Consider the following 23,503-nt stretch of genomic DNA (forward strand, 5'->3'; position numbering starts at 1 on the left):
GAGGGGTAAAACTCCCCTTTTTTGGGGTAAAACTCCCTTTTTGGGGTCCAAAGCCGCTGGTACCAGCCCGGGGGTTGTCCCCGTGCTGAGGGGTTTGGTGCCCCCACAGCAGGCCGGGGCTGTGCCGCCCGCTGGCCGTGCCTCAGTTTCCCCGTGCCGAGGGCTGAGCAGCCCCAGGCCCCCCTCAGAGCGGGGCCGGGCTGGGAGCCTCTGGGTGCCGGGGCCCTGCACCCCAGGGCAGGCCCTGGCCTCCTCTCGGGTCTTTGCACATCACCTGCGCTCCCACACCATCGGCCTTTGCCCTTCCCAGCGCAGCTCTGGAGGTTTTCACTGCGCTCGAGCCATAAGCTGTGGTATGAAGAGCTCCGTCACTGCGGTGCTCATCGCTGGGTGCATTTTCAGGAGGCAGGGACTCGGCTTTGTGCTAAATTCCTCACCTCTTGTTCCTCTCATCCCTCTGTCCGGGGTTTTACCAGAACCTATGAACAGACACAAACCTCACGCCCGAGGCAGGTGACGAGACCACGTCAGTTCTTAGAGAATTGTTCCTAAGGTTACGTGACAAATCCGCAGCAGATTCTCCCTGGTCCCTGGGATTTTGGGTTCCCTTTCCCCTGATCCGCCTCTATGACAGTGCGGCTCTGCTGCTTCTGGGGAGTATCTCGATGTAAACGCACCCCAGGATGTTTCGGGGAGTTCCAGTGTGGAGGACTAAGTTACAGAGCCACTGCCTGAGCTCGCTGGGAGCACGGAGAGCAGCCACTGATGTGCTGCCGGTGCTGAACAAATGCCTGCAGGTTTCCCAGGATTAAAACGATGAACGTAAAATTCACGCCTTCGCACCCCGTTTCCCTAACAGTGGTCTGCTGTGCGCCGCCTCGTGCTAATTAAACTGTGCTTAAGGAACGTGTTTGGGTTGGGATTCTCCGGGAAGAGCTGCGATAACGATCAGCACACGCTAAATGTTGTATTAACTGGGCTCTGGTGGAGCTTTACGAATTAAATGGTCTTTGTCGCTTCCACCTGGAAGGTGCTGGGTCCCGTCAAGCCCCTGGGCTGGGGGCTGGGGCTCTGGACTGTCACCTCTTGAACCGTTCCTGCTTTGTCTTTGCAGGATTTGTCCCTCTCAGGGGAACGCGGTTCCCTTTCAGCACCCTAAAAGCCAGGCAGGGTTGGTTCATCGGGGAAGTTCAGTGCTGCAGCGTGACCCGAGGTTTCTCCTCCCTGGGCAGAAATAACAAAACTAGCTGCGTGTTGTCTGGGCTGGCTCCTGCAAACTTCTCTGCCTGGATTGGAAACGTGCCTTTAGTAGTGAAAACAAACGTAACGCAGCCTTCTGCAGCCCCGAAGGGTCCTTAGGGGAATGTTTCCGGAGATTGAGAAGGACGCTGTTTGAGCGGGACACGGCGAGGTGATGGCGCAGGCTGGGATGGGTTTGTTTGCTCTCTGTCTCCTGGGAAATTACTGCTGATTTCGAAGAAAGGCAGGTTATTCTCTCGCTGCCTCTGTTTGACTTCTCTCTTGCATCTCGCAGGCACCTCGGAGGAGATGGCTCCTCCCATCCAGCAGAACTTCATGATCCCCAGGAAGGAGATAAACATCGTTTCCGACATGGGCAAGTGGAAGCGCTCTCAGGTACGGCTCCAGGTTCAGGGAAAACTGGTGAGTGCCAGGCCCGGGCTGGGAACAGCCGCTGGGGAAACCAGCTGTGGGCAAGTAATAAGAAATTAATTGATCCGTGTTAAAGAGGGAGGGTCACTGCCTGTTTGTAGGCAAATCACTTGGCAGGGAGGTGGTGTGGAGCCTGGCAGCCAAATGTTCCGAGAAAGGTGTGAGCCGGGGAGAGCCCAAAGGCTGGGGGACACTGGGGCTACGTAAGCACTGCTGCTGCCCCCTGCCAGTGTGCAAGACTAGGAGCTGGTCACCATTTCACCCTACCTGGCCTTTAAGTTATATCCAAACTGGCTTTACCCCGCACTGTTTGAACTCAGCTGGGACGTGGTCCTGCTGCCTGCCCTCTAATAGTGTCGGGGGGGGGGGGGGGGGGGGGTGGATTCCTGCCCGCCTTGCTCTGTGGAAAGGGCCAAGGCCTTCAATTTCCTGGGTAATTTCTGTTTGTAACACGTGTGGGGCTGGCGGGGCAGGCAGCTTCTCTGCCCTCTGCCTCTGAGGGATTGGGGTTACGGCCCGGACTTGTCCCTCCTGTTGGTCCTGCTGCTTAGGAATGAGTTCTTGCTTGACGACTGATCTGAGAAGCTTAATTTACAGGCAGGTCTTGAGCAAACCTGTGGGTGCAGCTCCCTTTCCTGAGGCTCCTGGGCTCAAGGGCTTGCTCCTGACCAGGATTTCTGTTCAGGAGGGTCCCGAGGAAGAACAGATGGCAGCATGCTAGTCTAGCCATTTCAGGGACTTCGAGCTACTGAGCTGCCTTGGATTTGATGCTTAAAAAGCAGCACGTTTAAGGAAAATAACGAGGAGCTTGGGCAGTCTCCCACTTCTCCATCACGCGTGCACACAGGAGAATAGAAGGAAGAAGGGGAGATAACGGCACCGGTGTGGGAGAGGCGGTGCAGAGCAGGATGTCTGGACACAGCTGAGACTCTGCAGAGGCAGGGAGTTTGAATTTGACCTGACAGGAGGCGGGGAGCTGAGGAAGGATTTCAGGGACAGCTTTCTTAGGATTCTTCCCCCCGCAATTCTTGCGGCGATGCAGAGCCCTCGGTGCAGTCGCCATCTGCCTCCGAGGTCCGCCAAAAATAGCGGTAACCTCACAGCCAGCCCCGTGCCCTGGGTGTCTCCAGGAAGGCAGCGCCGTGCTCTGGGAAGGGCTCCCTCGGCGTGCAGGAGCGCTCCCGTGCCGCGGCGCTCGGTCAGACAGACCGTGGGTGCTCCCTAACGCCCTGCTCTCTCGGGTGTGCTCGCAGGCGTACGCGGACTACATGGGCTTCATCCTCACCCTGAACGAAGGCGTCAGAGGCAAGAAGCTGACCTGTGACTACAAAGTGTCAGAGGTAGGAGAGGACTTCGGATCCACTCGTTTCTCCCTTTTTTCTGCCTTTTTTGTTTCGTCTCGACGGTATTTTTCCTAAGCAAGGAACCAATTGGCAGCGCATCTGGGAGCCAGGGAGTCTAAACGTGGTTGAATTGTGCTCGGGGATGCAAATGGCAGCCTGCAGTGCTCCCCCCAGGATGCAGAGGCTCTGCGTGTGCCTGCAGGGTAGGAAATCGAGCGAGTTACAGGTGGATGGCAACTGCTGGTAGAAAAGGAGGTGCAGGAAGGATGTGCTTTGTCCCTGGCTTCAGCCAGGGGTGTTCTGTAGCTGTGGTACTCCCTGCTGGCTGCAGCCAGAGGGCTGAGGTGTCAGTTCTGTTCCTGCTTCTCCTGCTGCCAGAGAGGGAGCTGTGTGACCTCGTCCAAGGCACTTCTGTCCCTGTCCCTGGGCTTTCTTGCGGCTCAGGCCGTGTTAACAGCACCCATCTCAGCCCCCACCATGGCTGAGCCTGGGCTGGGGGGAGAACTCAGCCTGTGGGGGCAGGACTGCCCGTTGCAGGTGACCGTTCCCTGGCTCTGCCTGGTGCCGGGCCGCTTTTAATGCCCTTTGATGACCTTTCTGGGTCACGGCAGGATCATTTGGGGCTGGCGTGGGTGTCAGAAAGGAGGGCAGGCACCCTCCCCGGTGTCACTGCCCGGCCCCAGGCTTGGGTAAAGCTGTCCCGAGGTCGCCGGGTGCTGCAGCCACCTGCAGGGCACATCCTGGCCGCCTGCTTCGCTTCCACGCCGCGCGCTGAATTCCCCCTTGTTGCGGCGAGGAGCTTCTTGGGTAGCTTTTCGCTGTCGGAGCTTATCACAGCGGTGCCAGACAGCTGGGAGCGGCGTGTGCCGGGAGAAGATGTAGGCAGCAGGGGCAGCAGGCTGGGGCTGTGCGTTGATAGACGCGCTCTCGCGTGGGAGGGCAGCCTGCGATGATCTCGAACCCAGTCGGTTCCGTTTGAAACGGGCACGTTCGGTCCGGCCTTCCCTCCGAGGAAGCCGGGTGTGAATGGAAAACTTGCTTGTAGTTCGTGGGGGGGGATCGGGGATAATGAATGCCTGTCCGACAGGCTTTGTGGCCATCTTTTGTTCCTTTAATTCGGCAGAATGCCGCTCTGCTGTTTGCGTGTCACCTCCGAGTTTTGCCTTTGTCACCGTCTTGCTCCCTCACAAAGCAGTCCCAGGGAAACCGAGCATTAAAAATGAACAAAACGAAGGGGGAGGGAAAAAAAAAAAAATCCCTTTTCCTCCAGCCCCGTTGAGCCGCCAACCATCTCCCAGCGTCCGTGGGGCTGTGTCCTTGCAGCAGCTCCCTCGTGAACGTGCTCCGCGTGCAGCTCCAGCACGGGCGATAAACAAGAGGTACGACGCCACCCGCCTGGGGGGCGGCAGGGAACGCGTCCCGTTACCCTCGCACGGGGGGAGAGCACGAACCTGTGACTGGAGGCACAGGTGGAGCATCCCCTGGGCTGCCTTGTTGATGAGGTTGCCTGCTCACGCGGCTCCGTTTGTAGATCAAACTGCTGATCTTGGCTTTTAAAGGCTCGGCCCCTTGCGGCCTCCTGCTTGCATCTCCGCTCCGCTTTCTTCTCTTTCGCTCTACCTGCTGCCGATGTGCTTTTGTGCCGTCCCATCTCCCTCCCTGATCAAACGCCGGGGACGCCTTCCTTTGGCGAACGACCTCCTGGAATTCTTTCTGCTGCACGCGGGTCCGCTGCGACTCGCTGGTGTTGCTTTGCCCCGGGGGGGGGGGGGAAGGAAAAAAAAGCGTGGTGTGCTCTGCTCGGAAAGAGGCAGCCTAATGGTTTGCAGAGCGGTGCGTGCCGATACCCAGCTGTCTGCTGCGGCGAGAGCAGGATCCTTTGGGGGCTGAGCCCCTCCTGAGACGTGCTGAGCTCGCTCTGCTCTGAGAAACCGCGTGGAAGCTGTCGGGAGCTTTTGCTGGAGGCGCCTGACGAGCGGCGGTAGCTGGGTGGGTGCTGGGGCTCGGGCACGGACGCTCTGTCTGGCGCGGGGCCGACAGGCTGCGACCTGCCTTCTCCCGGAGGGAGCGCTGCTCCTGGGGGGGTTCTGAGCAGCGACTGCGGCCTGGGGCAGCTTTCCAGAGCTGTGACTTGGCTCAGAGGAGCAGCGCAGCGAGGCGCAGGTGAATTTTGGCCGTGAGGGGTGCGCGCTTGCCTTTACACAGCCCACCCGCCGCCCCCGCCGGCACTGGGAGAAGCTGGCCAGCCTGGTGACTTGCTCTGGCTCTGCAAATGCCCTGGTTGAGCAGCTCCCTGCTCCGGCAGGGCCTGAAGAGCCCACGGGGGGCAGGCTCGGTCCCTGCGGGCAGCCCTGGCTGCTGCTCTGCCTCCTCAGCACCTCGGCCCGCCTGCCCCCTGCTCCTGAGGGATGCTGACGGGTCCGCGGGAGGCTCGGCGCCTTGCCTCTGGGACCTGTGGCAGGCTCAGGGTCAAGGGGATGCAAAATCAGCACAACAGGAAGAGCAGAGAGCTGGGGGGGGGGGGCGGGTGGGGGGAGCTGTGCGGCTGCCCTTGCTTTGATCGCTGGAAAGGTAAAGCAAAAATAGAGCTTAAAAAACCCAGCCAGGCAAAACAGGGCCGCAGCGGCGCTGACGGTTGCGTTCCCGTAAGCCCTGCTCTTCCCCTCCCTCCCTCCCCCCCCCCAGCTGGGGTCAGCCCTGCGTGCCCCGAGTTTCCTCTGCAGGACAATGGGAAGCTGCTGTTATACCCCCCCCCCCCCTATTTTTTTTTTCCCTTTCAGAGGGCTGTGTGCCCCAAACGAGCTGCATCTCTTTAATTATTTATTGGCGCGGCTGAGCCAGCAGCTGGGTCCTGCTCGCCCCGCGTTCTGCAGGGCCGGGCTTTTTAATCCCTTTAAAGCCAGCGAGTGGGGAAGGGGAGGTTTGGCTCCCCCAGGCCTGCAGGAGGATCTGGGGGGGTGGGGGGGTGGGAAGGAGCCCGTCCCCACCGCCCGGGCGGCACCGAGAGAGGTTGGAAATCCGGGAGCCGCTCGTAATGAACTGCTGGTGCCAGAGGATAAATCACCAGCAGGATTTAATTATTGAATGCAGCCCAGTGCCGGGGACGCTCTTGCTTAATTGGAGGGGAATGCGGCAGCCAGGAAGGGGTAGGGCTGAGCCCGAACCTGGCCCAGGCAGCGGGGAGGTGCTGGGTTCCTGGGGGTGCGTTCCGGGGAGCTGGAGCAGGGGGGCTGCACTGCCTCGGTCCGTGCAGACCCTGGGCACCAGCCCCTGTCCTGCTGCGCCCCTCGGTGCACCTGCACTGGGGTCGTTTGTGCTCCCCATGTGCTCGGGTCTCGTCCTCCCACCCCGTGTCACCCCCCGTGTCCTCGGCTCCCAGGGAGCGCCGCCGGAGGCTGAGCTGCTCCGAGGCCGTTCCCCGCCGGGAGCAGAGGTGGTGGGGATGGTCGGCGGCTCGGCCGTGTGCCTCTCTCTCCTCCCTGCCCCCTTCGAGTGGCACTTCAAGGGCTGCAAACTTGCTGGGCTCGGCGGTTTGCTCGTCCTCCCGGCAGGCAGAATTGAACCGCAGCCCAGGAGACCAGCCGGCTTCGCACGGTCGATGCCTCCAGCAAAGTCAAACCAGCCGCCGCTTCTGCCGTCCTCTTTGTCCCCTTGAAGGAGGAAACCCCTCTCGAGACGGGAGCCTCCGCATCGCCCAGGGCCTGGCCAGCTGCTGCGGCTGCTGACGGCTCTCCACCCGCTTGGAGGCAGCCGAGGAGAATCCCAGACCCCCTGGCAGGCTCCGGTGGTTGTCAGCAAGGCTTCCTGGAGCTGCTCGGAGCCGCTCGCGGTGCTGTCTCGAGGCGTGTGCCAGCGTAGCGGTTCCCCAGCTCATGGGCAAGGCACGCAGGGGGCTGCGTGCAGCCCTGGTGCTGACACTGCAGCTTGAGACGCCGTGCTGCGTTGCCTGTGGCTCTCTGCACCTCGCTTCTCTTCCTTCGTGGCCGCAGCAGTGCCTCCTCCAGCCACTCTCCGATGTCCTGCGCGGGTTCCTCGCGTTGTCCTTCCAGCAGCGGGTGCAGGAAAGATGGCTCTGCTGCCTTGCCGGTGTGTTTGTCTTCCCGTCAGCTTCATGCTCGCCTTGAGGCGTTTTCAGAGAGCCCGGGGCTTCTCGTCCTCGCTCTGATGGGACCACCGGTGGGCAGAGAGGCCGTCTCCTCGCAGGGGTGGGTTGTACCGGGGCTGTGCGTGTTTATGCCACGTGCTCTGGGTATCGTGGGGCTGGAGCTGCCCCGTCAGCCTGGCCGGTGTGAGGCTGAAGCGACAAGGACGCGTGAAGAAGGTGTCCTCTCTGCTGGTCCTGGCTCCTGAGACACCCCAGGACAAGGATGAGAGGCCTTGAGAAGGGAAGTTGATGAGCAAGACCACGCCACCAGCCGCCGGTGAGGCCGTGCTGTAAGGGCTGTGCTGCGCCCGGTGGGACACGCAGGACCCTGAAGATGCAGGGGCTGGGTTTTGTGCCGGAGATCCCCGATCTGTGTAGCAATTCCCTGCCCATCCTACAGCTGGGCGGTTGCTCCAGCTCTTCTCCCTGAGGTTTCAGAGCACGGTGCTGTTGCAGCTCACGCAAGGCTGTGTGGGCGACTGGAGAGCCTGCCTCGGGCTGGGCTTTGTGCTGGGCTGATGTGAGGGGAACGAGGATTGCCTGGCCTCTGCTTTTTGGGGACGGTTGGCACATCCCGTTCCTGCTGAGCACCCTTGGGAAGGATGGTGTGGGCTTTAAAGGCTCCAGTGCAGGGCAGGGGTGTTGGCGCCCGAGGGGTCGTTCTGTTTTCGTGTCTCTGAGCCCTTCCTCTCCCTGTCCCTGCAGCCCATTGAAAAGCTGGTGGCTCTTCTGAACACCCTGGACAGATGGATCGATGAGACTCCGCCGGTGGATCAACCTTCTCGCTTTGGGAACAAAGCCTTCAGGACCTGGTACGCCAAACTAGACCAGGTGAGCGTCTCTCGCGTGTGATGGTAAATGCAGCTCCTACAGAAGGGCAGCGGGGTAACGGAATGGCTCCACCACCGTGTGCTGCACAGGTGAGCTGTGAAGGATCCACCTCTTCCTTGCCACGCATCGCTTACTGGCGTTGCCCTCGCCTCTTGTGAGACCACAGGGTCTGTATAAACGCTCTTGGCTGAGTCTCCAAGTCCTCAATGAGCCTTGAGGGCCCTCCAGACCCGAGGAAGTCCCTTTGCTTTGTAACTTCCCAAATAGATGGCAGAGAAGATGAGAGGAAGGTTGCGAAACTGCCTGACTTCCTTCAGCTCAGAGCACTTTTCCTGCACTGAGCTCTGGGGGTGGCACTGGCAGAGCCCGGGCAGCGATGTCCCTGCGCGTGGTCTGCTGCTCTGCTGACGCTGCCGTCCTGGAGATGACCCAGGATGGGTTCTGGGTGGTGAAGGTTGTTTTTTTTTCACCAGGATGCATGTGGCCTGCATGAGTGTTACAGTAAGCTCTCCGGAATTCCTCCATCTCTGGAGGTGACTTCTACACCAGCAGAATTTGCTTCTCAGTCACGCTGACCCTCGGTGGTGGAGGAGCGCAGCACTGCAGCTCCCCTCCCGCAGCGGGGGGTGACCTGCCCCTGGGGACCGTGACAGGTCCGTACTCACTCGAGGGACTCTTTCCTGTCTTCCAGGAAGCAGAAAACTTGGTGGCAGCGGTGATCCCCAAGCATTTGGCCGGTGCTGCCCCAGAAGTGGCCGTGTACCTGAAGGAGGCTGTGGGGAACTCCACCCGCATCGACTACGGCACAGGTACCTGGGTCAGGGCTGCACTCCCTGGGGGTGTGACCCTTTGGAGCCCGGCACTGCGCGTATTTAAATGCGTTTTAGCAACTTTTTGTAGCGCCTGCTTGCTACAAACACCTTCCTCCTCACCCCTGCGTTCATTGTGGGCTGTAACTGAAGGGCCTGGGAGGGAGCGGGGCTGTGCGAGAGCTACGACCCCCTTCTCGTGCCTCACCCGAGGGCACGTGAGTGGAGCTGTGCGAGCCCTGCTGGGATGAGCTGTAGGAGCAGCTTTCCCACATGCAGCTGTATCGCACAGCTGATCCCCAACAGGCAGTTTAGAATAAAATCTAACTGCTCAAACTGCGACTAGGCTGGGAAGCCAGTTTGTGGTCAGCGGGAGGTGCTCGAGGTCTGGTGCTCCCTTGAAGCGACGTCGCTGCTTACAGGGGGACTTTAAAATCTGAACCTTAAAGCATTTTGCGCCAAATAAAAGATACTGAACTGTGGGCTGGAGTGATGGTGCGGGCTGCAGTTAGACCTAAATCCAGCCTCGTTGGTGTGGAGCCACGTGGTTACTCCACGCTCCGCTCTGTCTGGAGGATGGGTGAGCTGACAGGGGTGTCCCCACCAAGCGGCAGGAGAGCCGGGCACTGGGGGTGCAAGGGAACCTGACTTCGGACTGGGGCGGGGAGAGGAAGAGGAGGAGGACGTGGGTGAAAGGCTGAAGAGCTGGAGGCTGAGCAGTGCTTGCTAGGAGAGCTGCGACTCGCCAGCACCAGGGGGAGATGTTGTCTTTGGAAAGGGACCCACGGGCTGGGGTTTTGTCAGCCTGGGGAAGGAAATTCAGCCTTTCCTCCCCTCCTGCGTGTCCCAAGCCCGTGTCCTAACTCGCAGTGCCTAGACCCTGGGTACACTTTGTTCCTACGCTGGGAGCTGCGCTTTACAGCGTGGAGCTGCTCGTCTTGTGCTCGTCCTTGTTCTGTGGTCCCTTCCAACCAAAAAAACCTCGCTCTGCTTTTGCTGGTTGTTTCTTTCCCTGCTGTTAGCTGGAGGACCAAGCTGCTGAGGGTCAGCCAGAGATCCCGGTACCTTCTGGGACGGACTGTTCCTGGCAGCGTCATGGGATCCGCATCCTTCCGACACGGAGATATTTTTGAAGTGGGAGGAAATCTGTTTACTTGCAGATGTGAGGTTCGCTCACATCCTCTGAGCAGACGACGCTGCAGTGCTCCGCTTCCCCTGCTGTGCTGAGCCTTGCTCCCAGCACACCCAGCGCTGGAGCTGATTTTCCACGGGAACTTTTTTTCTCAAAGTTACTAACAACCCTACAGTTATCTAGCAGATATACTCTGGGTGGGTGCTACGTGGGGATGGAATATAGTCATCTCTTGTCCTTAACAGGACAAGGTACTACCTTAGGGACAGCTGGCTGGGGTTTTTCTGTGGGAATGGGACTGCTGGGGTTTCTGAGGAGCTGCTGTGGTGCCCACAGAGAGGCTGTCCTGCGGACCAGGAGCGCCGGCCTCACCTCTCACTTCTTTTCGCTCCAGGGCACGAAGCTGCGTTTGCAGCCTTTCTCTGCTGCCTCTGCAAAATCGGTGTTCTCAGAGTGGATGACCAGATGGCCATTGTCTTTAAAGTATTTAACAGGTGAGGTAACAGAAGGAGAAGGGCTGGAAACATCGGGCTGTCTGAGGGCAGAGCTCAGACGCTGTTCTGTCCGAGGTGCGTGAGCTGCTACGGCCTGTCCTGCACACCAGACTCTTCCTGTAGTTTGGGCGGATTGTGCCCCCTTTCTTCCATTCATCCACACCCCTTCGGAAGTGAGAAGATCCTGATAACAAGATCCTATTTCTGGGGCGTGAGCTGTGAAAATCAAGGGCCTCCTATGAAGCCGTATGCGTAACTAGCATGAGTGCTGAAGGGCTTGCTGGCCTATGAAGGGCAGAATGAGAAAACAGGGCAAATTTAAACAAAATAAGGAGGCAGAAGTACTTTTAATGGAGGGTTTGGTGACCCATTACAGCTGTCTACTAAAGGGGTGACAGCACCTCCTCTTGTAAAGGCTGGCTGCCTTTCTGGGGAGTCGCTATAGTCGGGTGCGAGGTACTGAGCTCTGCAGAGGTATGTGGGTGAAGCCCTGTGCTTTGGGATCGACAGCAAGATCTGATCAGATGATCTAACATCTCTTCAGGCATTAAAAAAAATCGTGTATGAATCTGGCAGGTCTCCACTGCTGCTCTAGATGTTTCCAGCCCAGGAGCTGGAGTTGGTATTGATGAAACCAGCGGGCTGGGCATGTGGAGCCCAGAGATCTAATCCCAGCTGCATCGCTGTTTGGTGGCATGGAAACAATTTCCTTCAGGAGTACTTCCAGCTTTAATTTTCCACCTGAAAAGTGGAAGTAGTGGTTGCTGTAAGGCAGAAAGCTTTCCGAGCTCTTCTGGAAGTTACGGAGGAGAGTGAGAAGCATCAATGTTTTCAACTAACAGTGGGGGTGGGGACAGATTTGCACCAATGTAAGACACTGCAGATAAAATAAACGCCTGTCACTTGCTTTCTTAGTGAATTTGGTGTAAAAACAAAACAAAAACAAGGCCACAATTTTAAAGAAGTGCTGGCATTTGCTACTATACCTACTGTCAGGCTGCTTTCTGTGGCAGAGGAGCTGAATACACGCCCTACGTACTGTAATGTATGGGGGGCCCTACTCGCAAGGGATGCAGTTTGTGTCCTTTGCCAAGCTGATTGTTCTTACCCTCATGTAAGTCAATGAGGAGAGAGAACTCCGTGCTGGGTATGAAAGGTGATGCAGAACGTTGTCGGCATCGACTCTCTCCAGTGGGGATTGAGGCCCAGCTGATCTGTTGCTTTTCTATTACACTGCCAGCATCGCCCACTTCCAGCCTCTCCCCTGGGCAAAATTCCGTTTCCCATCCCCTCAGAGCGTTGTAGCTGAGTAACTGAAACAGGCTGCGAGTCCCCTTCCTCGGACGAGGGTAGCTTTGGGGGTAGCTGATGTTTCTTCAGGTAGCCTGAATAGAACAGGGTTGGTTACACAAGCCCTCTAGCTGCAAGGGCTTGGAAATCTCGTTTGAGAGAGGTGAGGCTGAATGCCCACCGACTGTCATTTAATCCGAATGGGCACTGTGCTGGGAGCTCATCATTTTCCTGCTGTTAACCTGGGTCCCTTGCTCTGTCTCAGGACCGCCTCTTGGTGCTCCCTCAGCTGCTCAACTTGAATCGTGGATTTCTGTTGGGTCCAGAAGTGGGTTTGGGACCCTCCAAGAGGAGACGGTCTGTCTGTTCGGGTTTCCCATGTGTTCGGCAAAGGGAGGGGCCTGCATTTTGTGTTTGGAGTCCACAAGACAGCCCTGTCTTAACTCCTCTCTTTTGTATCAGGTACCTAGAAGTGATGCGAAAACTTCAGAAGACCTACAGGATGGAACCTGCTGGCAGCCAGGGCGTCTGGGGCTTGGACGACTTCCAGTTTCTACCTTTCATATGGGGCAGTTCCCAGCTGATAGGTACTAATAAAAATCTGCTCGTGTCCCAGCCTGCCCTCTGCCCTGTCTGTCTGGGTTGCAAAGATGATGGGGCTTGGGACTGACTTTTAAATTCAAATGTGTCGGATTTGTGTAATACAGCGCCAGAGTTTGCTTGGGGCTTGGTTGTTTTTTTCTCAGCTTTCCAAATAAAGCTAGTTGCCTAGGCTGGGAGGTGGAAGGCTTCGTTGTACAGTACAGCTGTCTTCATTGCAGTACTACAAGCTTTTTGAAAGGCAAGCCTTGTTTTTGGTGCTAGAAAACACATTTTCTGCCCTGGAGAGCTTACCAGTTGCTCTCATTGCTAAGGCATTAGAGTTGGAGATGAGATGGAAGGGAGCAGCTCTGTGCTGACTTCTGAAAAGCTCTGGTGGGAGAATCATCCTGCTCGTGAAGGAGAGACAGGACAAGAGCTAGCTGAATTCGGTGTCAGGAAGGGCTGCCATACAGGTTACTTCCTGTTGTCTTTTACTCTTTTCAGACCATCCAAATCTGGAGCCTCGACACTTTGTTGATGAGAAGGTGGTAAACGAAAACCACAAAGACTTCATGTTCCTGGAGTGCATCCTCTTCATTACCGAGGTGAGGTTTGTCCCACAGGGAAGTGCTCCTGATATTGGATAGTTCTGGCTGTGGTTTTCTCTTCCTCCTTGGTTTGCTCTCGTGGAGGTGCGCGGAGGATTCGTTGTTGTGTCTGAGGTGCTCTCTTTGAATGAGTTGAAACAGGTATTGAAGGGAAGGTGTCATTAAGCTGGATGGGTTGTGGATCACAAATAACCTTGGATCATCCCTTGGATCAGTCAGTGGGAACTTGGAGAAGACTGGTGCTTGCAAGTGTGCTAGGAAGATGAAGTGGAAGCTGCAAAACAGCTGGGCTTGCCAAGATAACCTCCCATGCCTCCAGTCGTTGGGCGCTGCCTGGCAGGTCCTGGGCTTCCCCTTGCTTAGGGCAGGCTCCCATACCTCCGTGCAGCTCGCTCTCCTCCACATCTGAGCAGATTCTGCCAAGAGTTGCCCATTAAATGTGCCTTTTCTTGCAAACCATCCGGAGGGGGGAGAGTGCTGAGGTTTAACCCAGCTGTTATCAGGACCAGTATCAGGACCGTGTTCCTGCTCACGTATTCTGGGGTCCTTGGGCAAGGGACTGGCGATGCTCTGCATGTTCCCAACCGTGGGCAGTGTTGCTGAATGCAGGAGTTCACAACAGCTCCCTTCTCTCAGCTGCAGCGAACGACCTGCCTGTGTTTTTATCGTCCCCCCCCCCGCTGCACGGTCTGGGTAGGGAGAGGAGAACCACATGCTCTGTTGTGGTGAGGGATTTCCTGTCTCTGGCAAGAGAGAGGTGATGGGATTAATTTTGAAGGACAGAGTGCGGTTCTTCCCCTTTGTTCTCTTTGCTTTTCCCCCTTCTTTCTTCTCTCATTTAGTGATGAGAGGAGAGGTTACAGAATACAAACGTACGCTTTCACGTAGGAATTTTTCAGAGGAGCCTTTGGCCCAACCCCCAGGAGATGCTGCATCAAGCCCTGCTGAATCGAGTAGGGTTCGTTGGTGCTGAGCACCTCGCAGGATTTAACCTTCAGTGCAGATTTAAATCATCCCGTGGACAGTGGAGAGGCACTGCCTGAAGGGGCTGAGCTGAGGACAGGAAATCTGTTCCTGCCTCATCCTCGCTGCAAGCAGGAGCCTGCTCTCAGATTTATTTTATTTTGGGCATCTCTAACGTGAGTACTAGCCTTTAAAAACCATAAAAACACGCAATTTGTGATGCGTACAGAAAACGCTGCAGCACGCCGATGACACGCAAAGTTTAAAATACCCAGCACTGGGCTGCTTCTGGTCGCTCCGCTTTTGCCTGCGGAAACGTAGCTTTTCAGGGGGCTTTTTTGATGAGCAATTTCACTTCTTTTTTTCCGCACGTTTATCAGGAATCATGGTTTCTCTGCTGAGCTCCTCTGTGCCACCTGGTGGCAGGGAAACCTCCTGTCGGTCACCCCTGGCGTGAGCTGCTGAGGGATTGCCACCACCCGAATTACCAAATGCATGATACTTTCAATCCATTTTCCTGCAAGCTCTGTTCCCGTTTTTATAAAAATTTTGCCTTTAAAATGGGATTTTTCCCCCCTAAAACGCTTGGGAAGGTTGTTACTGCCACTAGGGGGTGCTGAGACAGCCCCGAATCCTTGCTTTCTCTCCAAAATCAACAACAAAACAAAATACCAGGCAAAACGATAGAAGGGATTAACGACTTTAATACATTAATGATATTATTTTCTTCTGAGCATTTCAGCGGAAAACAGCCCTCCTTTAAAGGTGTTAAACCAGTAGTGAACACCGCTGCAGCTCCCATACCGGGTCTGGTAGGTTTTCCTGACGTGGGAGCAGGTTTTGTTTCAGCGACCTACGACCAGGGTAGGTTGTTTTCTTTCATCCCAGCAAATATTCTCGGGAGCTGATATTTTTCTCAGCCTCCGGGTGACGGTTCAGGGATGTGGACGTACACCGTGGTGGCGCTTGCCACGTGTATGTTTAAACCTCCGGGCTCTTAAAAGTAACGCGGCGAGGCGATGTCCAGTTTGAACCCGCTGAAACCTCCTCCCCGCAGCACCACCCCGCGCCGCACATGGACGCGGCGGCAAGCCTTACGCAAGCCGGCGTGGTGTTAGGAAATCTGGGGGGTGGTTTTTACACCCGAACGCTTCATTTGTGAACGGGTGGAGGGTTACGGGACTGGCCCGGGGCTTGAGCTATCCCCCTGCCGTTGCCTGGTTCTCCAAGGTGCTGTGGGCAGAAAGCGGGCTGGTGCTTGGGGGTGTGAGGCTGGTTTGGGGCCATCCCGGTGCGCAGCAGGAGCGGTGATGGAGCCGCCAGCTCAGGAGGGTCCTGCCTGTTCTGGAGCTGTGCAGGGAAGGGTGCTGCGTGTCACCCTGCGAAGCCACCCAGCCGCTCTCTTTGAACGGCACCGTCCTCGTAGGGGGCAAAACACGGAGCCTGCTCCCGAGCCAGCTGAAACCGAAGCCCGCTGGAAGCGCCAGCTCCCCTGGGGCCGCCTGGGGCACAGCGGGCCCCCTCCGTGGGCGGCTGGGCGGCGTGGAACGGCCGAGGCTGTGTTGCTTTAAGAGCCCAGGGCAGGCAGCAAGAATTTCATCTCCAATCTGGCTTCTAAATTTGGAGGTTTGGGAAGGGAGGGCTCGGGTTTCGGCTGGAAGGGAAGGAGCTGACAGGAAAGCACAGCCTCAGCCGTCCCCCTCCCCCAGTTACTGACAGAGGAACCATTTACAAAAGGCTGATTCTCTTGGGAACGGAGAGGCAGGAACGCAGCGTCTGTGAGTAATTTCCTGCTCAATATGGCTGCTCTGACTCACTCCGTTCCCCTGGGGTCACTGCGGGACTGCAGCGCGCTCGCTGCCGCGCTCGCTCCCCCCCCAGCCCGCTCGCTTTCTCCCTCTTCTCCCTTTGTGGCTGAAATGAGCTCATTTTTCCCCCCTTGTTCCCCATTCTCCTCCCTCCCCAGTTTGAAACAATAGCCGAGCCTTCCCTCGCCGGGCTCCTGGATCCGGGGGGCCGCGGTCGTGGCCGTGCCAGGGGGGCTCACGGAGCCAACGGGCTCGATTGTGGGGCCGGCTGCCCGAGCTCGCCGCCTCCGCGCGCTCCCCGCTCATCCGCTGCGGCTCAGGAAGGAGGGAAGCAAGCAAAACGCGCTTGTGGGGGCTGCCGCAAGCTGTGCCCGCGTGAAGGATGGCGATGCTGGAGGAAGGTTTGGCGTTCAAACACACACAGCCAGCCCTGCCGTGCCAGGGGATGCTCGGAGCCGGCCGGCTGGCGCTCAGCGGCCCGGCACACGAGGCTCGGCCGCACGCGTGTGCCCCCTGCTCCCCCACCACGTGGTGCCCACCGGTGCCAAATCCCACACCTGATGGCACGCCGGCTCTGTCGGGTGCTGTTGTGCTTTGTGGATCTGCACGTTTCATCTCGTATCTGCAAGGGAAAGGGAGCAGGAGCGGCTCAGCGGTCACTGCCCAGCTCACGAGAGAGCAGGGACAGGTCTGTGCAAACCAGCAGAGCTGCTTCCCACCGGGCTCCAGCCCCGAGGTCAGCCTGCTCGAAGCACGTTGTCCTCCGGGTACTGCGTCCCCACCCTTCCTTTCCTTCTCTCTTTCTCTGCTCAGGCTGATGCCGCGCAGACCTTGCAGGAGGACAGCGTGGTTCCCTAAAGCAGATCGAGCAGCCTGGCTTTCTTTTAGAGGAGGCAGAGCGCTGGGTTTTGAAGCTGCTTTCCCACCCTCGCCCCTAGCCTGTGCCTGCGGGGAGGGAAGGGGTTAGTTGTTCAACCCCGAGCCGGGAATGGGAGTCCAAGAGATTCCTCTCTCCCCACGTTCCTTTCTAGCGTGAGCTTCGGCCTTGTGGTTTCTGATGTCATGGGAACTTTGCTCAGTCAGAGAGGCTGCGTTATATTTCTTTCCCTCCCCGAGGGTCTGTTTCTGTTCACGGAGAAGAAGGGAGAGAGCTGCCCGGGGAATCCGCGTGCAACTGTCCCTGATTGCAGCCTCCCCCCCGCCCTCCCTCCTCCAAACCCCTCACCCCGGGAGGAGAAAAGCTGGAGTGTCTAAAACAAATACCAACAAAAAGCGCCCGCTGCAAGCCAGCGAGCTGCAGCTTCGGAGCCCGGTTGGGGTCTGAGCGCGTCCCCCTGCTCCTGCCTGCCCCAGGGCCTCGTGCTCCGGGCAGGTGCGGACGCGGAGCTGCCGCCAGCCTGCGCTGCCCTCTGCGTGTGGGGAAGGCAGCGCGGCTGTCGCTGCTGCTTGTTGATTTGGATGGGGAATGAGTCATTTTCTTGGAAAGCCCAGCGGTGCTGCGCTGGGAGGGCTCTGGGTAGGGTAGGAACGGGCGTTAAGCCGAGCTCTGCTGGGGGGAGAATAGGACTTAGGTGGTTTTTTAATGCGGTCGTTAAAGGAGAGGTGTGCGGAGGGAGGTTTGGTTAGCAAAGCGGCAGGAAAAGGCTTGATTTTTGTCAGGGATGGGGGGGAGCTGGGTTGCCACGGCTTCATGTGATGTGGCTGCAGCAGGAGGGAAGGAGGGAGGGAGGGAGGATCGGCCGGCACGTGGGTCGCAGGGCCCGGCGGGGACGTTCGCTTGGAGAGCGTGAGCGTGAGTCACCGAGCGTCCCGCCTGGCCCCGCGCCTCAGCCCCGCTCTCGGGTCTCTTTCAGATGAAGACGGGCCCCTTCGCTGAGCACTCCAACCAGCTCTGGAACATCAGCGCCGTACCCTCCTGGTCCAAGGTCAACCAGGGCCTCATCCGCATGTACAAGGCAGAGGTGAGCGCCATGGGCAGGGGGGGCCTGGCTCGGCCTCGCCTGCTCTTGGCCGCGCAGGTCCCTGCGGCCGTTTCGCCGCAGGTCGGCTCTTCGCTGCCTCGTGCCCCTCGGTGTGGGGGCTCTGTCACACCCAGCGGCTGCTCCTTGCTGAATGTGGCTTGGGGACCTTTGGTGGTGCAGAAGGAGGCTCCAGCCTGCCCGGTGTTTGCCCCCAAAACCAGTCCCCAGACTGCCCTTCCTTGCAGGCACGGCCTCTGCCGCTTCTCGTCTTCCCACAGTGCGAGACCCAGGCCTCCAAATGAGGCCCAACATCTTGACACGCTCACCTTTCTGGTTCCCACACCGCTCTTTTCCCAGCTGGAGGAGGCTTGGTTTTAACCCCATCCCGTGTTTTACGAGCCCCAGAGCAGGCTGAGCGCCTCCTGCCCGCCTCCCCCGGCCGCGAGTCGTGTCTGCGCAGCGCACCAGGCTGGCGAGGCCGTGGCCTCCGGGGCTTGGCAGCCCTCCACCCGCCAGCCTCCGCAGGCTTTCCTGGCGAACCCTGACCCCGGGGAACCGGGCAGTTCTGGCCGTCCCTTATCTCCCCTTCCTGCCGAAGCCAACCCTGAACTTGAGGAAGCGGGACAGGAACTGCCACATGCGGGCCTCCAGCAGGACCCGGCCGAGAGGCGGCATCTCGTGCTGGGGAGGCAGCGGCTGTGCTAAAACACGATGGAGGAGGAGGGTTGGTGTAGCTGCCCGCTGCTAGAGGTGCGGCAGTCCCCTCAGGTAGGGCTCAAAGGAGTTATTTCCACACCCTGCGGTCTCTGCTCAGGGCAGCCGTGCTCCCGTTGCTGGGATGTGGGGCAGCTGCAGCGCACAAAGGGGTTAACTGTGCCGAACTCGGCGCTCTCCCTCCCCCAGCCCTTCCTCTGCACTTCACATCCTGTGTTTAGGTTCCAGGCCACATACCTCTCTAATCTGCGAGGTGTCACTCCCAGGCCCGCTGGCTCCTTCCGCCCCCAGCTCAGTTTTCCTCCCAGCCCTCCGAGGAGGAGAACGGGGCCGGGGGTCGACCCCCGAGGGGTGCCTCTGTGCTGCCCCTCCGGGACTGCCCTGGCTCAGAGCTCCCCTCAAGGCAGCTGGAGCCGCTGCCTGCCGGGAAACCCCGAGCTGGAGGCTGTGGTGGGAGAGCTGGGGGTCCTGGCAGAGAGTCCCCAGCCCTGGGAGCACGGCTAAATCAAACACGGGTTCCCTAAATCCTGGAGCACTGCCTTGGTCTTCCCGCTCCTTTGGACGGGTTCTGATATTCCCCGGGCTCCCCCCGCACCCTGCTCTGGTCGGGTGCGGTGTGCTGGTGCCTTGGGGCCACCATGTGCTGGCAGATTGACCTGGCTTGTCAGGGACAGAGCAGCTCTGGGACCTTCTAGGGTGTGGGAGAGGCTCTGGTTGTTCCTAGGTACACCCCAGACGTGGTCTTTTTTGGAGGCCACCATCTATTTTAAATAGCAGGTGACGTTCTGTTGGGAAATGCTGGGCCTGAATCTGGGGGGGTTCTAGAAATCCCCAGGGAGGTAGCTGTGCTGGGGAGCTGCTGGGAAGAGAAAGAACACAAATTTAGGCTAAGGTACAGGAAATGTTGAGTCAACAAACTGCCGTGTGACTTCAGATTTAGCTTTTTCCTCCAACACTTGTGGGTCTTCAAGGACTAATCCTGGGTGGATGGTCCTCACGCAGCAGCGTCCTCTCCAGGCCCCGCACGGGGCCTGCGTTCACCTGGCTGGGCTGAGGAGGGGGGAGGCTTGCTGAGGAATCAGTGAAGAGAGGGAAGGTTTGGGTTTGTAACGCTGCTTTTTGGCTGAGTGGCTAGCGTGAGAGCAAGATTTCCTCCCCACCCTCTTCTTCCTACCTGTGTCTTCACCCTCTGATCACCGTTTGCCATCAGCTCAGATGAAATCTGCGATGGAGGCTCCAACGGTCCAGCCCCGTACCACGTCTGGGGGTGACTGGGAAGGGCTCGGCACCGGCTGGTTTTGAGTGGAGGCAGCAGCAGGACGGAGGGGGCGGTCACCAGGAGCAGAGCAACAGAAATCGGAGGCTCGCTCTCGACCCGCTCCCACTTGGCAGAAGTGGGGCATTTCCCGGGCCTGGTTTGTTTAACGCGCTTTGTCTCCTCGCCATCCCCGCTGTGGGATGACTTTAAACAGCCAGCACAAGGCTCGGGCACGGCCGTGTGCTCTTGCCTGGATCCGGGCACTCCAGCGAGCTTGCTACAGGGTCTGAGGCCAGGCGGTAGATCCAAGGCAGTGTGTCTTCTGCTCCGTGTGTTTATGAGATCTCAAATGTGTCTATTTATAATATAAATATAATGGGTGAAGAAGAGTTAGCTTGGAAGTGCAAGGGCTTTTCTTATTCTCTCCTTCAAAGGCGAGTGAAGAAGTCGACAGAACAGTGTGGTTAAAGCAGCAGCCTTGATGTTTTTCCCCTGAGCCTGCTTTTGAGTCTCCTGACCTTTCCTTCTCTACTGCAGTCAGACGGGAAATACTTTCCATTGTAACTAATCCAGTCCCAGTTCCATCTTTAAAGGTTGGACCCGATGCACGAAGCTACTCCCCAGTTGAGTCTCAAGCCAGGACTTCAGCGGGATTGGGCTGATGGGAAGAATAGAAAAAGCCTGTCCCCTCCATCGAGCTAGTGCTGCCTACGGCAGCTCTGTGCAAGGAGGATCCTCGTGGCACCTCCAATGATCCCCGCGAGTTGCGCCAGTCCTGCTGGAGGGAGGAGAAGCGTCTCTGCTCCTCTCTTCTTGGGCTGTCGATGCGTTGACTGGAACGGATTCATCCCCGTTCTTCCAACTGCTGGTAAAGTCTCTTCAGCGGGAGCCCAAACCGGTTCGGTCTTCAGTGGGACTCCTTGGAGCCAGTTGGGATGACATTTCCAGCTGTCAGCATCTCCGGTATTCGTTTCTCCCCGTCCTTCCTTCACGTCACTGCTGTCCTGCGCTGCTTCCTCTGAGGGTGTGAGTGGTTGCGCGGAGGGACGGCGGCCGCTCTGCGTGCTTCCAAGCGTTGGGGAGGCTTTGAAGGTGATGCGCCCCGGTGGTGGCAGGACTTGCTCCTCAGTGGTGCCTTGCCTTGTGGGTATTTTCATGACTTTCTCCCCAAGAGTGAATACAGCCATGGTGTGTTTCCCCCCCCCCCCCTCCAGACTTGTTTTGGCTCCAGCCTGCTTGCAAGCAGTTTGGTTTTGTAGGAAGTTGTCTGACCTCTGCTTCCAACTGCATTGCCACAGGCCTGGGCTTCTGAGCACAAATCCTGCCGCTTGCCCGCGATGCCAGCGTGCGGGCAGGCTTCCTGCCGCCGCCTGTGCCCTGCGTGGGGCAAAGAGCTGTGCCCAGGCAGGGCACGAGGCTCTCTCCTATGGAAAGGAGAGTTGTCTGCCACGTGGATCTCGCCTCCCGTCGGTAAGAAAGAACTGTGCTTTGACACGAGTGCCTGGAGGAACGGGCTCTGCATCCTGTCCCGAGGTCTGCCTGAGGGGCTGCTGCTTAGGGGCAGGAGCTGGAGGGCTCAAACACCCTCCTGTTGCTGGCTCTGCAGCTGGGGTCCCTGCCTCCACCCCGGCTCTGAGCTGCTTGTGCCAAGGACTTGCTGGGACTCGCTGGACTCCTGTTAGCTCGTAGCTGCCGTGCTCTGGGGGGATTTCACCTCTGTGAAATCAGACTCCTGTCTGCAGAACCGTATCTCAGCTGGGAACAGAAAGGCTTTCTTCCTCCCGGGACATGGAGATCTTTGTCGTGCGGTCTAGGCAGAGAACTCAGCCTTCTACCTGAGGTGAGCAAGTGGCCACCGTCTCGTTAGCCGTGCCCCCCAGCACCCTTGCTGATGAGAAGTCCCCAGTGCAGCACAGCGAGGGCCCGCAGCCCTCCTGCTTAGCGTCACCACCCGCAGGTAACGTGCCTGAAGATGAGTCTGTCCCGTGTGAGTTCTGGGCGGTCTGAATCCGTAAGGACTCGAATCCAGAGCTCTGAGTGGCTCTGTCAGGCAGGCGTTGGAAATTTGTGCTCGTTGACCACAGCCACTGGTCCTCGTGCCCTGGCAGGAAGGTGAGCAGGAGGGACGAGCCGTCCCGCACAGAGCCCAGCATCAGCTGGAGAAGGGCAGCTTAGCTCGGAGCTGCTTGCAGTGGGCGTTTGTGATCCTCTCTCCCTCCGTCCTTACTCTGCAACAGGGGTGTGAATTTCAGGAGTGAGGGGTTGTTGGGAATAGGATCGCGTCTTGAACCGTGGCAGCGAAATCACTGGGACTGGCAAAGGCGTGATGATCTGCAGGGCGATTTGGGCAGCACCTTGTTGGTGCCTCAGAGCTGGAGCGTGGGCACCGTCCTTGGGAGGGAGAGCCTCCTCCCCGCGGGCTTTGTGCGCTTCCCCAAGGGTTTGTAGGGTGAAGCTCTTCAAAGGGATCAGCTAGAGCACGGAGAGGTGGCGAGAGAGAGAGCTGCTGCCACCAACGTGCCTCTTCTGCTCATGATCCCGGCCTGAACTGCAGCAAGGAAAAGGCTCTGGCTTGGTGGAAGGGGATGTTCAGGGGATGTCACCAGTACAAAACGTTACTGGGGTGAAGAACCTGCTGGAATATGGGGTGGGGGGGCGTCGGACTGGTCCCCCCCCCACGCTGCTGCTCTGCCCGATCTGAGCCAGCAGCCCCACGCTCGCTGCCTCCCGCACCCGGGGGCTGGACGTAGCTCTGGCTGCGTGTGCCAGGTGGAGCTGTCTCCCGAACTCACCCCTCTTTATCTCCCCTCCCGCAGTGCCTGGAGAAGTTCCCCGTGATCCAGCACTTTAAGTTCGGCAGCCTGCTCCCCATCCAGCCCGTGACGTCCTAAGGAGGCCGCCGGGAGGAGCCGAGGCCGCGGAGGCGCAGTGCGGCGCTCTTCCTCCTCCCCTCGCCCCCTCCTCATCACCTCGCCCGTCGCACAGCCCATTCATTCCTGCGCATCCTCATCAGGCAACCACGGATCCGAAGCACTCGGCGGCCTCGCACGGGAGAGACGGGACCAGAGCAGCTCCTCCTGCAAGCCCCCGCCACGGGGCTGTCCCACAAGCGACCGAGCCGGGGCTGTGCCGCTCCGCTCTGCTGCGCCCGCGGATCTGGGCACGAAGAGGGTTTGATGAGGGTTTGATGTGCCTTGCAGCGCATTCCCCCTGCTTCCCTTCCCGGGAGGAAGGGGGTGTGGAGGGGAGGAAGGCACGTGTGTACGCGCTGGGCAGGGGTAACTGCAGCTTCCCGTTTGAATTTCATTGAAGTTTTCCTGTTGCTGTTTGGTTTGGAAACCACTGCGAGGAGTGAGGTGTGAGCCTGCACGTGTCCGTACGCGGCCGCCTTTGCTTGCACGGGGGATTGTTAAATGGGTAAAGGAAGCTGTAGGGGAGGGCTGCGGGTTGCTGGAAGCCCAGGGTACCATCTCTCCCTTATCCTAGACAAGGAAAGCCACCTCCCTCCTCCCTCCATCTCTTCCCCAAGGTTCCCTGGGCCTTCCTTTCACACCACCGCCTCTTCTCTCGGGTGGAGCGAGGAGCCTGCCGGGCTGCGGGCTCTGAGCTGGAGCCGAGGGCCCCGGCTCTGTGGGGATGGCTCCGCAAAGGCACTGCTCGAGCGGCGCCTGCTCAGGCTCCCTCCCCTCCGTAGGTTAACGGGCACCACCCATCACACCTTCGCACGCGTTCATCGCTGTTTAGGGATCACTTGGGTCCAGCCTGCCCTCTGCACTCCCCGTCTCCTCCTCCTCCGTGCTTTGCTGCCCCCGGGGCTGGGCTGGCCTCAGCGGGGCGAGGAAACCGCAGAGCAGCCCCGCGGCGAGGGGCTCTCCCCACCAAGCAGCGCGCTCCC

General features: G+C 58.7%; 1 protein-coding gene across 3 annotated transcripts in view; it reads left to right on the forward strand.

The window, feature by feature from the left end:
* PTPA (protein phosphatase 2 phosphatase activator) overlaps positions 1 to 22,696 on the forward strand; it is a 23,034-nt gene extending 338 nt beyond the window's left edge. The window contains exons 2-10 of one of the 3 annotated variants that reach the window (XM_035341311.1): positions 1,535 to 1,635; positions 2,925 to 3,011; positions 7,864 to 7,989; positions 8,681 to 8,798; positions 10,325 to 10,424; positions 12,177 to 12,301; positions 12,801 to 12,901; positions 17,529 to 17,679; positions 17,719 to 18,289. In XM_035341311.1, the coding sequence (XP_035197202.1) occupies positions 1,535 to 1,635; positions 2,925 to 3,011; positions 7,864 to 7,989; positions 8,681 to 8,798; positions 10,325 to 10,424; positions 12,177 to 12,301; positions 12,801 to 12,901; positions 17,529 to 17,679; positions 17,719 to 18,014 (1,205 nt within the window). In that variant the 3' untranslated portion in view covers positions 18,015 to 18,289. Of the gene's footprint in view, positions 1 to 1,534; positions 1,636 to 2,924; positions 3,012 to 7,863; positions 7,990 to 8,680; positions 8,799 to 10,324; positions 10,425 to 12,176; positions 12,302 to 12,800; positions 12,902 to 17,528; positions 17,680 to 17,718; positions 18,292 to 22,424 lie in introns of those variants that run through there. The other 2 variants (XM_035341313.1, XM_035341312.1) reach the window with 2 other exon arrangements.
* Positions 22,697 to 23,503: the final 807 nt, after the last annotated feature.

Source organism: Oxyura jamaicensis, chromosome 17, assembly GCF_011077185.1.
Source record: "Oxyura jamaicensis isolate SHBP4307 breed ruddy duck chromosome 17, BPBGC_Ojam_1.0, whole genome shotgun sequence".
NCBI classification, from domain to species: Eukaryota; Metazoa; Chordata; class Aves; order Anseriformes; family Anatidae; genus Oxyura; species Oxyura jamaicensis.